At 40.8% G+C, this 15,256-nt stretch overlaps 1 protein-coding gene across 1 annotated transcript in view; it reads right to left on the reverse strand.

Annotated features, from left to right (window-relative positions):
- Positions 1-534: 534 nt before the first annotated feature.
- Positions 535-15,256, reverse strand: part of LOC122672816 (alkaline/neutral invertase A, mitochondrial-like) — a 32,871-nt gene continuing 18,149 nt past the window's right edge. The window contains exons 4-6 of the mRNA XM_043870308.1: positions 2,199-2,692; positions 1,966-2,014; positions 535-1,276 (exon numbers count right to left, since the gene is read on the reverse strand). Coding sequence (XP_043726243.1) covers positions 950-1,276; positions 1,966-2,014; positions 2,199-2,692 — 870 coding nt within the window. The 3' untranslated portion in view covers positions 535-949. The remainder of the gene's footprint in view (positions 1,277-1,965; positions 2,015-2,198; positions 2,693-15,256) is intronic.

The raw sequence follows: 15,256 nt of genomic DNA on the forward strand, positions 1-15,256 counted from the left end.
CCAATCCTTATCGAATTAGTTTAGACTGGGGTATTACAGAACCGGCTAAAAACTAGACCACACCGAATCAACCGATATCCAATTAAAAAAATGAACCGAATGAAACCAATAAAAAATCATTGAGCATAAGGTTATGAATAGGTGAATTGATTATCCATTGATTTCAATATTCGTAAGCAAATTTCTGGTTATAAGAAGAATTGTTATAAACCAATGAGTATGAGGTTATGAATAGGAAAATTGATTTGTAACAATGCTTCTTCCATTGATCTCCTTGTTCAAGATACAAAATTAGTTGCTAGTAGGGTTCAAATGCAAGGGAAATCAAGAAGGAAAAATAAGATTATAACAAAAAGTTAGATAGAAATTTTTATTCATTACCAGCAATGTGTTTAGATACTCAATTCTAAAAACAAATTAAATCTAAGAGTTGAATTTTTATTAAAATTTTATTTATGTTTCAACTTATTCCTTGAATTTTAAATAAGTAAATTAGCTGATTAGACTTGATGAATGCTGAAAAAGGCAAGCACTGAAGAAGAATACCTGCATAATTCAAGTATTATTTCCAGTAAATATCAAACAAATTCATGAATATTTCAGCATCAAAATGGTACATACGTTGCTGAATTATTACTATAACAATATTCAAGAAAAATTGTTACCGACGAGGACCCGGCCACAAGTACTGCAACCTGGGTTCTACTCTTCACAAACATATATTTCCCATTTGAAGGTCAGCCTGTAATATAACTAATCAATAATATATTTGTACAACAAAGATGGGCTGTAAAGGCAGATAGATTAATTCTCACCTAAACTCAGAAGAGCTTTTTTTAGTAGCACCTTCAGTATGAAAATGTGTTATTCCCTCTTATTATTTGTTCTCTTATATTTTCCCCTATACAATATAGGAGCGAGGCTCGAAAACGATCGATCGACGTTCCATTTACACAAGGATCTGTGATCTTGCAGCATCACGGGAACACTTTATGCGACCAGTTTTGCTTAATGCACAGACACAATTCTCAAGGAGCTCATAGTCCTCTTCCAGGAACAGCAAGGATGCCATTTCTGGTCTCTCTAATAGCATTTTTGATGTCAGGAACCCTGCGATTGTCCATGTCTGGAAAAGCCTTGATTGCTTTCCTATAAACCTTCCATTTTTGGTGTCATAATATTCAGGCCACTGGTCCTCTCGGAGCCTCTGCTCTGCCAAATTAACCGCCTTTCTGGCCAGTTCTCGATGCCCCATCTTAATACAAGCCAGGGTGAACTGATATACATCCCATAGAAGAAAAATCAGAACACAACCAATGAGACTCAAATGAACCAAAGGTGTACCAGCCCACAGTGCATGAAAACATTAAGTTTCTCAACAGCAGCTCAAGCGGTCCAGACCTAGATGTCCTGGGCAAAAAGTGCTTGAAGTCTGGATAAGCCTATCTATTCTACCAATGGATCCCTCCTTTCCTCAGTGCATATTTCCAGTCAAATTCAGTGATGCTGTAGTATCAGCCGGATGTATTAATGATAGTTAGGTCCATCTTTTTGGGTCCATATTAACCTCAAAGACCTCGTGCTAAATCAAATATTGAATATGACACTACCATATGTTCAAATAAAAATTGGCATGAGTAAAGTCAACCTTTTCTCCCATCCCGGCCAAGGTTTAAAAACTTGGGATCCTGGTCCACAATGGCCCCTGAAATCCTGTTCTGACCTGATCCTGAGAGGACATGCCATATAGCAGGAACAATGTTTATAGATAGTATTTGTATCAGTGGTGGATCTACTGGATCAGCCACTGGGGATCCTGAACCGACCACAATACTTGAACCATCATTGTGACTTGAGCATTCCCAAATTAAAGTTATTTGATAAATCCAAACAGTTCACTGAATTAGGATTAGAAATACATATAATTAAAAGAAGAAAGAAAGAAAAAAGCAAATCCAAGCATACCTGCCAAAGAAGAGTTGGCCAAGATCCACTGTTGTGATATGACCAAGGTCTGCAAAATACAAAAGATCCAAGAAGGTCATTATCTATAGCTAGGTTCAGAATTCAAGAAGCAGTATATCATCAGAAATAAAATTCTAATGGTGTCTTTTGTTCCAAAATTATCTCCAAGGCAAGTGAATAAAGCATCGAAAGATACCTACTGAAACCCACAAACATTGTACAGTAAGACTCACGTATTCTTTGGGTCACTGCCCGTGATAATACGCCACTCCTCATATTCCAGAGCAGGGTAGCATATTTTAAGAGGCATATGCCCCACAAGTTCATCCCACTTGGCTTCAATCAAATTTAAAATATCCTCATTCTGTTTCGGAGTACTTAAAGATGAAACAATAGCCAAAAGATTGCCTAGAGTGAAGAACCTAAAATCCATGTGAGCCGGCTGTAGATTGCCAATGAGATAACCACCTTTCTCTGGAATCCAATCAACTAACCAAGTGGGAATTTGCTCAGGATAGATATTGAACTTGTTAATGGCATCTGTTGAATATTCCTCTGTCTTGTAGCGATATATTTCATTGATCTTATTCATATCAAGCCAATAATACTCCCTAATGTGGAATGATAAAGCACTGAGTCTGTTATTGATGGCCTTCACCAAATTCTTTGATCCATCATTGAGAGTGAGCATCTTACGGGAGCATCTCAGGGCTGAATAGAACAAGGCCTGCAATATCAAATTTTGATACAGATTGTTGTACCACAATGTAAGACATAAAATGGAATGTGAAGACCCAATAACTTTCAGTTTGAGCAAGACCTAGTTGAGTTGAGCTTCGGAATACAAAGGTAAAAAAAGTGTCATAAATAATAACCTAAGAAGGTAAAATAGTGTCTGCAACAACAAATTAGCTTTGAAATAATAAGGAAAAATTGGTTGAAGTTGTAACTTCTCATGGTAATGCCTAGAAAGTTCCCCTACCACTTGAAATTAATTCCAGTACAGCAGTACTATTTCCCAAAAATATTTATATAAAGACTTGCAAATACCAGCTCATGCCAATATACGACATCAGTTCCTGATTTTACCCTTCCCAATGGAAACGAAATCGGCATTCCTATCTGGTGCTCCTTATAGGACACACTAAAGAGAGAGATCTTCATTGAGAGGAAAATGGTTAGAGAAGTCCTGTGGTGAGCTTTTTCCCATTGTGTGTGTGAGACCCACCTCATTAAATTGGGCCTAATTTAAAATTTTTATTGAAATAATAGGTCCTACGGGTGCGGTTTTGGGTGTCATGACCGTCTCCGCGTTATGGGCATTGCCCGTCATTGAGACAAACCCGCACCCTATTGCACCTTGTGCCGAGGAACCATTGAACACGGTCTTGATGGAATCCGAGGAACCTTGTGGCCCGTCACATATAAGGTTTGCGTGCGAGAGATGTTTGGCGGACCACTTGCAGCAATTATCAGTGTCGGATGCCTAACATTAGGTAATAACACCTATTTTAGAATTAAAATAAGTTAATTACTCTATGCTTGTCTCGGCCGGCCTTGAATCGGTTACCACCATGACCGGCTGTGCCGGCTAGATGCCTTGCCGTACCTCGCGGGTCCAATGCGACCAAATCTTGTAAGACCTCGCGTCGTATCGATACGACCCCGGCATATCGGTAACTTATGTTATTAAATTGATTCGGAATCGGCTTCCACTAAGCTTTGAATCACTTGTTAAATCATGGAGAAACCCATCTATTTCTGCCTTTTTACAAACAGGCCCTTGGGGCTAAATATATAATCTCATTCTTAGCTTTGAGAACTCTTTTCTCAAAGCTTAGAATGCTGAAACGTTGAGCTGCTCATAGAGTGTTCATATGCTGTGATTTTGGCTTGGAAATCTCTCTAAGTGTGCTTGCATGTTGGATCTTCTGCCTTCAAATCCTTCCTAACTCATCATTAGGTAAGCTACTAACCTGTAATTAGTTCAATCTATGTCTAGATCACCTTATTTTAGCTTAGGTGTTGCTACTATGGATTTCTTTAGCTCAACTCAACAAATTTCATTTTCAATCTTCCCTTTTCGGTTTAGATTATGTAATGTGTGTATGATCCCTTGATCATACATACAACAAATGAATATTGACTTTAAATGGGTGATCTTTCCTCCTCCCTAGGCCTCTTGGCTAGCTGAACCAAGCTTGGTAGTCAATACCCAGCCAAACAAATTACTGTTTTTAACTCTGTTTTCTGGGCTGGCTCTTCAGAGCAGGCTGACCAGCCCTTCTGGAGCTAGAAGCTCTGGCCATCTCTGAATGACTTTTTGGGTTCTTTAATGGCTTGGGATGATGCACCAGCCTCTTGGGAAGAGTCTTAACAATTTTATAACTCTGTATTTAGGGGATTGAACCTGCATTGAACTCTTTCTCTTGATTTGGACTCTTGGTTGGATATCTTGTTCAAGACAACCAAGGTGAGTGGGATTTTTGGTGTTTGCTGTGATGTATATCTAATTTATTACATATATGCACAACAGTTCCAAATTTGATTTTCATGTTTTAAGTGTTCATTTTATTGTTCATTTATTGTTAGCTAATGATGCTTGATTAGGCTTGTGTATTGTCTAAATCGAACATGTTGTGATGTATTTAACTCTTGTTTGGACCTGCTATGATATATGCTGCTCTCATTATTGGTGTATGGATATGCAAACTTGATTTTGATTGTTGTTTGGAATTAATGTGCATTACCACTTGTGTGACCCTGTGTTCTTGAGTGGACGTGTATATGGAACACGGTGCACTCCTGAACACATCATGTCATCATTTAGAAAACATGGTTAGGATGGAAACCCCGAACTACAACCCTTACCAGCAGGGGTTCAGGTGCTGGGTAGTTGGGTTACTAATGCCTGGAGCAAAGGGATTTAACCTAGGGTTAGGGGTACTTGACTATCGGGGTCTGCCCGGAGGCTTGAGGCCAACGTACCAAGCGTGGAGGAGGGCTCCCTACTTGTATTGGCTGAGGGAGTGCGGCGGCGATAACGTGAAGTGACCTAAAGTACTCCTCGAGCCGATACCGTAGTTCAAACCAATGACTTAGTTTGCTTGTTAGGTGGCTAAATAAAAATGGAATTGAACATACATCATATTGTGCGGTTGTTAATTTCTTTTAATGATATGTAATCATGCATCATTTGTATGCTGTGTGCTTTGCCCCTCATTGGGCTCAGTGTGAGCTCACCCTCGTGGAAACTTTTTTTTAGATGAGTGTGCAAGTGACGGACTACCTGATAATGAGTTCGTGGATGAAGCTTTCGAGGACTTCACAGACCCAGAGCCCGAGGAGCATGACGGGACCTGCGTCTGTGATTTATGTGCCTTCTCATAGGCAAGCCTGATGGAATAGGCCGTACATATATATATTCTTTTTGATGTGTGTATAAGACTAATGTAGATAGTCTTTTTGGAAAAGTCTGTAATTATGGGTTATCTTTTGGGGGTAAAATCTTGTCCATATTAAACAGGTTTACCATGTGGTCCCACGTTGGACTTTATGTAGATATTTTATAGTTTTACGTATTTTTCTACTGTTAGTTCTCTTTATTTCTATGCCTTTGATAATTGTGCTGCACAGAGTTCCTGGCTAGGTTGGGTGCGAGACCGCATCACTTCATGCTACGCCTGGGCTGTCTTGCAGGTTCAATCCCCCAAATACAGAGTTATAAAAGTGTTAAGACTCTTCCTAAGAGGCTGGTGTATCATCCCAGGCCATTAAAGAACCCAAAAAGTCATTCAGAGGTGGCCGGAGCTTCTAGCTCCAGAAGGGCTGGTCAGCCTGCTCTGAAGAGCCAGCCCAGAAAACAGAGTTAAAAACAGCAGTTTATTTGGCTGGTTTTGACTACCAAGCTTGGTTCAGCTGGCCAAGAGGCTTAGGGAGGAGGAAAGAACACTCATTAAAGTCAATATTCATTGATTGTATGTATGATCAAGGGATCATACACACATTACCCAATCCCAACTAAAAAGGGAAGGATTTGAAGGTGATTTTGCTGAGTTAAGCTTAAGAAATCCATAGCAGCAACACCTAAGCTAAAATAAGATAATCTAGACATGGATTGAACTAATTACAGGTTAGTAGCTTACCTAATGATGAGTTAGAAAGGATTTGAAGGCAGAAGATCCAACATGCAAGCACATCAAGGGGGATTTCCAAGCCAAAATCACAGCATATGAACATTCCAAGAGCAGCCCAACGTTTTCTACCTCTTAGCTTTGAGAAAAGAGTTCTCAAAGCTATGAACAAGAATATATATTTAGTCCCAGGGGCCTGTTTGTAATAGGGCAGAAATAGATGGGTATCTCCATGACTTTTTTAAAGTGATTCAAAGCTTAGTGGAAACCGATTCTGAGATAAGTTTATTAATAAAATAAATATTTTGTGAAGGAAATTGAGTTTTCATAATAGCACTTGTGAAGTGAGGGAGTGTACACACTATATCTGTGTGGCTGAGGAGCAGTGGCAGATCATAATAGCACACGAGTGGGGAAGGTTTAACTTAGAACTTGACCTGCAACTTCTTGCAATCTAAAATAGTCAAGTACATGCACTTACTTAAATGTGTTTAAATTCAAACATGTATCATTGTTTCTATCTCTTTGGATACTTATTTGTATTCATATGATACTTGTTAATCGTGGACTTGGTATTAGCGCAGAGAGCTAATACCGAGAACACAATGAGGAAGGGTATTCTAGTCTATTTAGTTATTAGGTTATGTCTTTTATTTTATTAGTGTGTTTACTGTTTTACCCTTTTAGTATTTTACATAATGAAGGTTTAGAGGAGAGGATCACATGTCGTGAAACTCTCTCTAATTTCTGCAGATTCTCTTCTCTCTTCTCTCTCGGTTTCTCTTCTTCTTCTTCCTTTTTCTTCATTAGTTTACATGGTATCAGAGCTGTAAGGACTGCTATAATTTTCGTGGCTCACTACTTCCCTTCTCTACAGCATTCGATTGAAGTTTTGAGTATTGGTTGAAGACTTGAAGCCCTTGCGGTTTCTTCTATCCTTTGTTTGAAGGGGTGCAGCACCCTATGCTGTTTTTTGGATTTGTTTAGAGACTAGTTCGTGGTATGAATTAAGAACTAGGTCTCTCTTTTTGTTTGAGGAATATTTGAAGGTGATTTTCATGAAGTGAAGATTCTGTCAGGGTTTTGGTTGAAGAGATCGATTGCTGCCTCCATTGTCTTTATCGGATTTTATCAGGGTTTTTATCCGAGGGACTCGATTGTTGTCTTTGTTGCGTCTATTGGCTTCTATCAAGGTTCTTCAATCTCTATTGATTTCTTTCCCTGTTTTCAGCATTCTTTATTGTACTTCATCTTCACTTCATTAAGCATATCATGGGTGATGAATTGAAATCTGTTGAGGGTTCAAAGTCAGTAACAACTGAAATTTTTTCTTCCTTTTCCAATCGTAATACTGAGAAGAAGTTGGAAGGGGTTACCAATTTTTTGCAATGGAAGAAATTTGTTCGGCTAGTGTTAACTGGCCGTGATCAGCACAAACACCTGTTCGATGCTAAACCTGAGAATGACTCTTCATGGGAAATAGTTGATGCTCGAATTTTGGGACAGCTGCTGAATTCTATGGATCATCAAATTGTAGACTTGGTGACACACATTGATACAGTGAAGGAGTTGTGGGAGTATCTTAATGTTTTGTATTCTGGACAAAACAACCTTTCCCGCATTTATGACTTGTCTCAGGAGTTCTACAGAGTTGATAGGAAGGGTCGTTCTTTGACCCAGTACTTTGCTGATTTTAAGAGACTGTATGAAGAGCTTAATTCTTCACTTCCTATCACTGCCAATGTGGAACAGATGTAGAATTAGCGGGAACAACTTGCTGTTATGGGATTTTTGGGAGGCCTTGGGAAGGAATTTGACTCTGTTCGCTCCCAAATTCTTGGTGGTGACAAGGTTGCAACTTTGTCTGAAACTTTTTCCAGGGTTCTTCGCGTTTCTCGGGAGAACACTACTGATGGTGATATTTCAGCCCTGGCTTCTTTTCCATCCAACCGTATGCCCAATGGTGGGGCTGGTTCTTCTAGTAAGGCACCTACCTTGGGTACTCAGGGTACCTCTGATGTTTCTGGTGGTTCAGTGCGCACTTGTCATCATTGTGGTCGTCCAAGACATATCCAACGTTTCTGTTGGAAACTTCATGGCAAATCAACTCAGCAACAGTTTGCCAATTCTGCTATAGCTGATGCTCCTATTTCTCCACAACCTGAGGGTAAGACTGTGAAGATGTCTGATGATGAATATGCTTGTTATACACAGTTTCAAATTTCTCAACCAGCCCAGCCTCCAACTGCGACCTTTGTTCAGACAGGTAATGCCACTGCATGCCTTTCGACTGTCTCTTCCCGTCCCTGGATCATTGATTTAGGGGCCTCCGGGCACATGACTGGAATTTCAGGTATACTTTCTTCTTTTCAGCAATCCTCTTCAAGTGTCACTTTAGCTAATGGTTCCTTGGTTAAGGTGATTGGTACTTGTACTGTCCATATTACACCTTCACTATCTTTGTCTTCTGTTCTTTATGTTCCTGATTTTCCTTTTAATCTTTTCTCTGTTAGTCGGTTTATTAAAACCCACAACTATTCTGTAACCTTTTCTTCTGACTCTTGTGTATTTCAGGATCTTTCGTCGAAGAGGATGATTGGTAGAGGTAGTGCATCAGGGGGACTTTGCATGTACCGGTGTGGCGTCACCCCACCAGATTCATTGTCGTTTGGGTCATCCTTCGTTAGAGAGTTTGAAGCTTCTTGATGGTCGTTTTCAGTCAATTTCTAGTTTTAATTGTGAGTCGTGTCAGTTTGGGAAACTCCACCGTGCGAGTTAACCTCTAAGAGTCAATAAACGGTCTGACCAACCACTGTCTTTAGTTCATTCAGATGTTTGGGGTCCATGTCCTGTTGTTTCTACTTTGGGGTTTCGTTACTGTCACTTTTGTTGATGATTATTCCAGGGTTACCTGGATCTATTTAATGAAAAATCGTTCTGAGTTATTTTCTATATTCTGTGCATTTATGACTGAAGTGAATAATCAGTTTTCACTCTTTGCGTGTTCTTCGTAGTGATAATGCTAAAGAATATTTTTCTGCTCCTTTTACTGAATTTATGACTCAGCATGGTATTATTCATCAGTCCTCTTGTGCCTACATCCCCCAGCAAAATGGTGTGGTTGAGAGGAAAAATAGACATTTGATGGAGGTTACTCGTTGTCTCTTGTTTGAGATGAAAGTGGCTAAATCCTTTTGGGCAGATGCTGTTTTAACCTCGTGTTATCTTATTAATCGTATGCCTTCTTCGGTTTTACGGGGTGGTATCCCTTTTTCTTTGTTGTTTCCTTCTGCGCCACTGTTTGTTTTGCTACCACGTGTGTTTGGTAGTGTTTGCTTTATTCGTGATCATCGTCCGGGTGTTTCCAAGTTGGATCCCAGAGCTCTGAAGTGCATGTTTGTTGGTTATTCTCGCACTCAAAAGGGTTATCATTGTTATTCTTTTGACTTGCAAAAATATTTTGTTACAGCTGATGTATCTTTCTTTGAGTCTACACCGTTTGTTCATTCTTCTAGTACTGTGTCCGACTTGGATGTTGATATTCCTGTTACTGTTGTTCGGTCTACTGTTCACTATGCTCCGCAGGCTGCCACATTACCGGCACCTTAACCTAGTGTGTTTCAACGTCACCAATGGAAAGTATGTGCTTGGATCCCTGCTACATCGACTTCTACACCGTCTCCTACTTTGCCGCCAGATCCTGTGATAAGTACTGATCCTCCACCTTTGGAACCTTCTTCTGACCTTGATATTCCTATTGCTCATCGTAAGGGGGTTAGGGCCTGTACCCAACACCCCATTTCTAACTTTGTTTCCTATGATGGTTTGTCTTCCGTTTTTCATTCTTGTTTACATACTGTTGAGAACCATCCTGTTCCTAAGTCTGTCGCAGAGGCATTGTCTAGTCCTAGTTGGAGGGCTGCTATGGGTGAGGAATTATCGGCTTTGGAAGAAAATCAGACTTGGGATCTTGTTCCCTTACCTTCGGGCAAGACTACTATTGGTTGTCGCTGGGTGTATGTGGTGAAGGTGAACCCTGATGGGTCCTTGGCTCGCTTGAAAGCCCGTCTGGTTGCCAAGGGTTATGCCCAAGTATATGGTGTGGATTACTTGAATACATTTTCTCCTGTGGCCAAGCTTACGTCTGTTTGTATTCTGATATCTCTGGCTGCTACTTATCATTGGCCCTTATATCAGCTTGATGTCAAGAATGCATTCTTGCATGGTGATTTACATGAAGAAGTTTATATGGAGCAACCTCCTGGGTTTGTTGCTCAGGGGGAGTCTGACTTGGTGTGTAAATTGAAGAAATCTCTCTATGGGCAGAAACAATCCCCTAGAGCTTGGTTCGGCAGGTTTACTGAAGTTGTGTTAGAGTATGGGCTGACACGATGCGATAGTGATCATTCTGTATTTTTCCGTTGTTCTGGAGGTGGAAAATTGTTTCTTGTGGTTTATGTTGATGATATAGTCATAACAGGAGATGATGTTTCTGGAATTGATGGTTTGAAGGCACACTTGCAACAGAAGTTTTAGACCAAGGACTTGGGTATGATGAAATATTTTTTGGGTGTGGAAGTTGCTCAATCAAAGAAAGGGATCTCGCTCTCACAGCGGAAATCTGTTCTTGATCTTCTGTCAGAAACAGGAATGCTAGGCTCTAAACCTCTAGATACTCCTATGGATCCTAATTTAAAATTTGTTGTAGAGGATGGTGAAATTTTAGGTGATCCAGAAAAGTATCGGAGACTTGTTGGGAAATTGAACTATCTCACAGTGACTAGGCCTGATATAGCTTTTCCGGTTAGTGTGGTGAGTCAGTTTTTGTCTGCTCCTCGGACATCTCATTGGGAGGCTGTTATGCATATTTTACGCTGTCTCAAAAAGGTTCCTGGACGTGGTCTTCTCTACAGTGATCATGGTCATGGGCGGATAGCAGGTTTTTCAGATGCTGACTGGGCAGGATCTCCGGTTGATAGACAATCTACTACAGGTTACTGTGTATTTGTTGGTGGAAATTTGGAGTCCTGGAAGAGTAAGAAACAGACAGTTGTTGCCCGCTCCAGTGCAGAGTCAGAGTATAGGGCTATGGCACATGTTACCTGTGAGTTGATGTGGGTAAAGCAATTAATGACTGAATTTGGCTTTGTTGATAGTGCTCCAATGAAACTGTGGTGTGACAATCAAGCTGCTGTCCATATTGCTTCAAATCCGGTGTTTCATGAGAGGACAAAACACATTGAGGTTGACTGTCATTTCATTCGAGAGAAGTTACAACAAGGTTTAATTTCTCCTGGCCATGTTTGTACAGGAGAACAACTTGCAGACATGTTCACAAAATCTTTGGGGAGTGCAAGAGTGAATTATATTTGTAACAAGCTGGGCATGATTGACATCTATGCTCTAGCTTGAGGGGGAGTGTTATCGTGGACTTGGTATTAGCGCAGAGAGCTATTACTGAGAACACAATGAGGAAGGGTATTCTAGTCTATTTAGTTATTAGGTTATGTCTTTAATTTTATTAGTGTGTTTACTGTTTTACCCTTTTAGTATTTTACATAATGAAGGTTTAGAGGAGAGGATCACATGTTGTGAAACTCTCTCTAATTTCTGCAGATTCTCTTCTCTCTTCTCTCTCGGTTTCTCTTCTTCTTCTTCCTTTTTCTTCATTAGTTTACAATACTCAACTGTAATTATTGTTCTGTGAATCCATGTGCCCTCTACCCTCCAAATGTTATGTCACACTTGAAGTTTTTCTGTGCTATATAGTAATTTTGTGTCTAAATCCATCAGGAAGGATCGGGTTTAGAACACGATCTACTTTAATCAACTCTATCGTTATTGTTCCAACTTTTAGAAAAATCATGGTACTACCTCCAACTGATCCTCAACTTCCGACGGGAGCTCGGACACGTTCCAATATGCCATCCTCGTCTGGACCTAGTGGGGGAAATCAACCGGCAGCGGGAACATCTAATGCACCAACTTCTCTCACCGCTCAAGATTTTGCTAACATTGTGTCTGGTATGATGGGGCAGCAACAATTACAGTTGGGTGGAATTCTGCAAGAAATGCAGCGACAACAACAACAGTTTATGGCCACTGTCATAGCTCAAATGCGAGGGAATGCGCAGAACGCGCCACCTCCACCTGTTACTCCCACTGCAAATGTGCCACAGGCAGGGGCACAGGCTCCTCCAGAGATTGTGAATGACGCTGCATCTCGTATGATGGAGAGGTTTCTAAAAATTCAACCTCTCACCTTTGGTGGTGTTACTAAGGACGCCCACCAACCAATGAGGTGGGTGAAGGAAATGGAGAAGGCGTTGGAGTTTTTGGGTTGTACCGAGGCATAAAAGCTACAATGTGCTAGGTATAAACTCCAGCATGAAGCGGAGGCTTGGTGGTAGACAACCAAGCCTATTCTGGCCGCTGCTCACCCTGAGTTGACATGGGAGTTATTTAAGGAAGAGTTCTTCAAAAATTATTTCCCTAGTTCTATTAGAAGAAGGAAAGAAGTGGAATTCACAGAATTAAGCCAGGGACCAAAGTCAGTCCTAGAATATCAACAGATGTTCGAGGAACTTTTCTTCTTTGCTCTTGAGCATCTGAAGACTGACGAGGCTAAAGCGAGAAAGTTTGAAGATGGATTAAGGCCTTCCATCGGCCATGTTATGGTAGCCCATAAGGCTCAAAGCTATTCTGAGGTGGTTCAAGCAGCCAAGGGAATTGAAGACAAGCAGAGGGAAAACTTTGCTAGACAAAGGGGTACTGGAAAAAGAACCATGCCGTTCTCGGATCGCAAGTACAACAAGTTTTCGAGAACCCCTCACTACAGATCATCTTCCTCGCAGTATCGAAGGAAAGGAGTAGGGTCGTCTGGTCAGAATTCAAAGCCGACTCATACAAGCTCTACAGTCCCAGGGACTACAGCACCAGCAAATGGTCAGGAATTATAAGTGTTACAAGTGTGGTCGGTCAGGCCATTTTGCAAGGGAATGCAATGTTCGGAGATCTTTTTCTAACCCTCGGTGACGTCAAGGCAACAGGACTCGGGGTCGAGTGTTTTCAGCGACTGTGGAAGAAGCTGAGGCAAATCAAGATGTGGTGACAGGTACCGTCTCTATTTGTTCATCACCGACGCTTACTTTATTTGACTCGGGTGCCACACATTCATTTGTATCACCGTCCATTGCAAGGAGAATGGGCATTTTGCCTAAGAAATTAACTAAAGAATTAAGTGTTAGTACACCCACTGGGCCGGTGGTTAAGCTTGGTATTGTGTACGAACCATGTAATGTACAAATTTCTGACCGAACCATGATTGCACACTTGATCCAACTCAATATAACCGACTTTGATGTCATTTTGGGTATGGATTGGTTATCAGCACACAAGGCAAATATAATTTGTGATAAGAAAGAGATTTTTTTTAAGCCTAAGGATGCTAATGAATTTGTTTTTGTCGGTGACCAGAAGAAGAAACTGAGAAAAACAATCATTTCTGCACTTCAGATGAAGAAGTTGCTTGATAAGGGATGCCAGGGATACCTCGTCTCAGTAATGGATACTGAGAAGAAGGTTAGGCCTATATCGGAAATTCCAATTGTGAAAGAATTTCTTGATGTTTTCCCTGATGACTTGCCTGGGCTGCCAGCAGTTAGGGAAACAGAATTTGTGATTGACTTACTCCCTGGGGCGGCTCCAGTGTCAAAGGCGCCCTATAGAATGGCATCAAGTGAATTGAAAGAACTACAAATTCAGTTGCAAGACTTACTAAAGAAAGGGTTTATTAGGCCAAGTGTATCACCTTGGGGTGCTCCGGTACTGTTTGTTAAGAAGAAGGACGGCAATATGCGAATGTGTATCGATTATCGAGAGTTGAATAAATTAACCATCAAGAATCGGTACCCTCTACCCAGAATTGATGATCTTTTCGATCAACTCCAAGGTACTAAGGTTTTCTCAAAGATAAATCTGAGGTTGAGATACCATCAATTGAGAGTTAGAGAAGGCGACATTAGCAAGACGGCCTTTCGAACTCGGTACGGCCATTACGAGTTTCTGGTGATGTCATTCGGTCTCACGAATGCTCCAGCCGCATTTATGGACCTCATGAACAGAGTCTTTCATGATGTGTTAGACAAGTTTGTGATCGTGTTTATCGATGATATTCTCGTCTACTCCAAGAATGATGAGGAGCATGCAGAGCACCTGAAGTTCGTGTTACAACGGTTAAGAGACAAACAACTATTTGCCAAGTTTAGTAAATGCGAATTTTGGTTATCTCAGGTGGTGTTCCTTGGCCATGTAGTTTCAGCCAGAGGGATCGAAGTTGATCCTAGCAAAGTAGAAGCAGTATTGAACTGGGAAAGCCCAAAAACTATAACAAAGATAAGAAGTTTTCTGGGACTGGCTGGCTATTATAGGCGATTTATTGAAAATTTCTCTAGAATAGCAGCGCCTATGATCCGACTCACACGGAAAGGTGTTAAGTTTGAGTGGTCCGAAGCATGTGAGAAGAGTTTTCAAGAGCTCAAGCAAAAACTAGTAACAACCCCAGTATTAACAATACCAGATGCCACGGGTGGAATGGTAGTATACACAAATGCCTCGAATACAGGTTTGGGGTGTGTTTTGATGCAACACGGAAAGGTAGCTGCATATGCTTCTCGGCAACTAAAGGAATATGAGAAAAATTACCCCACACATGATCTGGAACTGGCAGGTGTAGTTTTTGCATTAAAAATTTGGAGGCATTACTTGTATGGGGACAAAATAGAGATATTTACAGATCATAAGAGCCTCAAGTATTTCTTCACTCAGAAAGAGCTAAACATGAGACAGAGGAGATGGCTTGAACTTATGAAAGACTATGATTGTGAAATTCAATATCATCCAGGTAAAGCTAATGTGGTGGCCGATGCCCTCAGTAGAAGGTTGCCAAGTGGGTCACTAAACAAATTATTTGTCGAAGAGCATTTGATGAAGGAAATTATAAAGATGGAATTGGGATTTGTAGATGGTGATACCGGTGGTTTGCTATCAGTACTCACGGTGCAGCTGACACTTAGAGCTCAGATAATTTCAGCATAGCCTTCTGATGTTGAACTTCAAAAAATAATAAATAAAATCCGTGAGGGGACACAGAAGGATGC

The sequence above is a fragment of the Telopea speciosissima genome, chromosome 8, assembly GCF_018873765.1.
Source record: "Telopea speciosissima isolate NSW1024214 ecotype Mountain lineage chromosome 8, Tspe_v1, whole genome shotgun sequence".
Classification (NCBI taxonomy): Eukaryota; Viridiplantae; Streptophyta; class Magnoliopsida; order Proteales; family Proteaceae; genus Telopea; species Telopea speciosissima.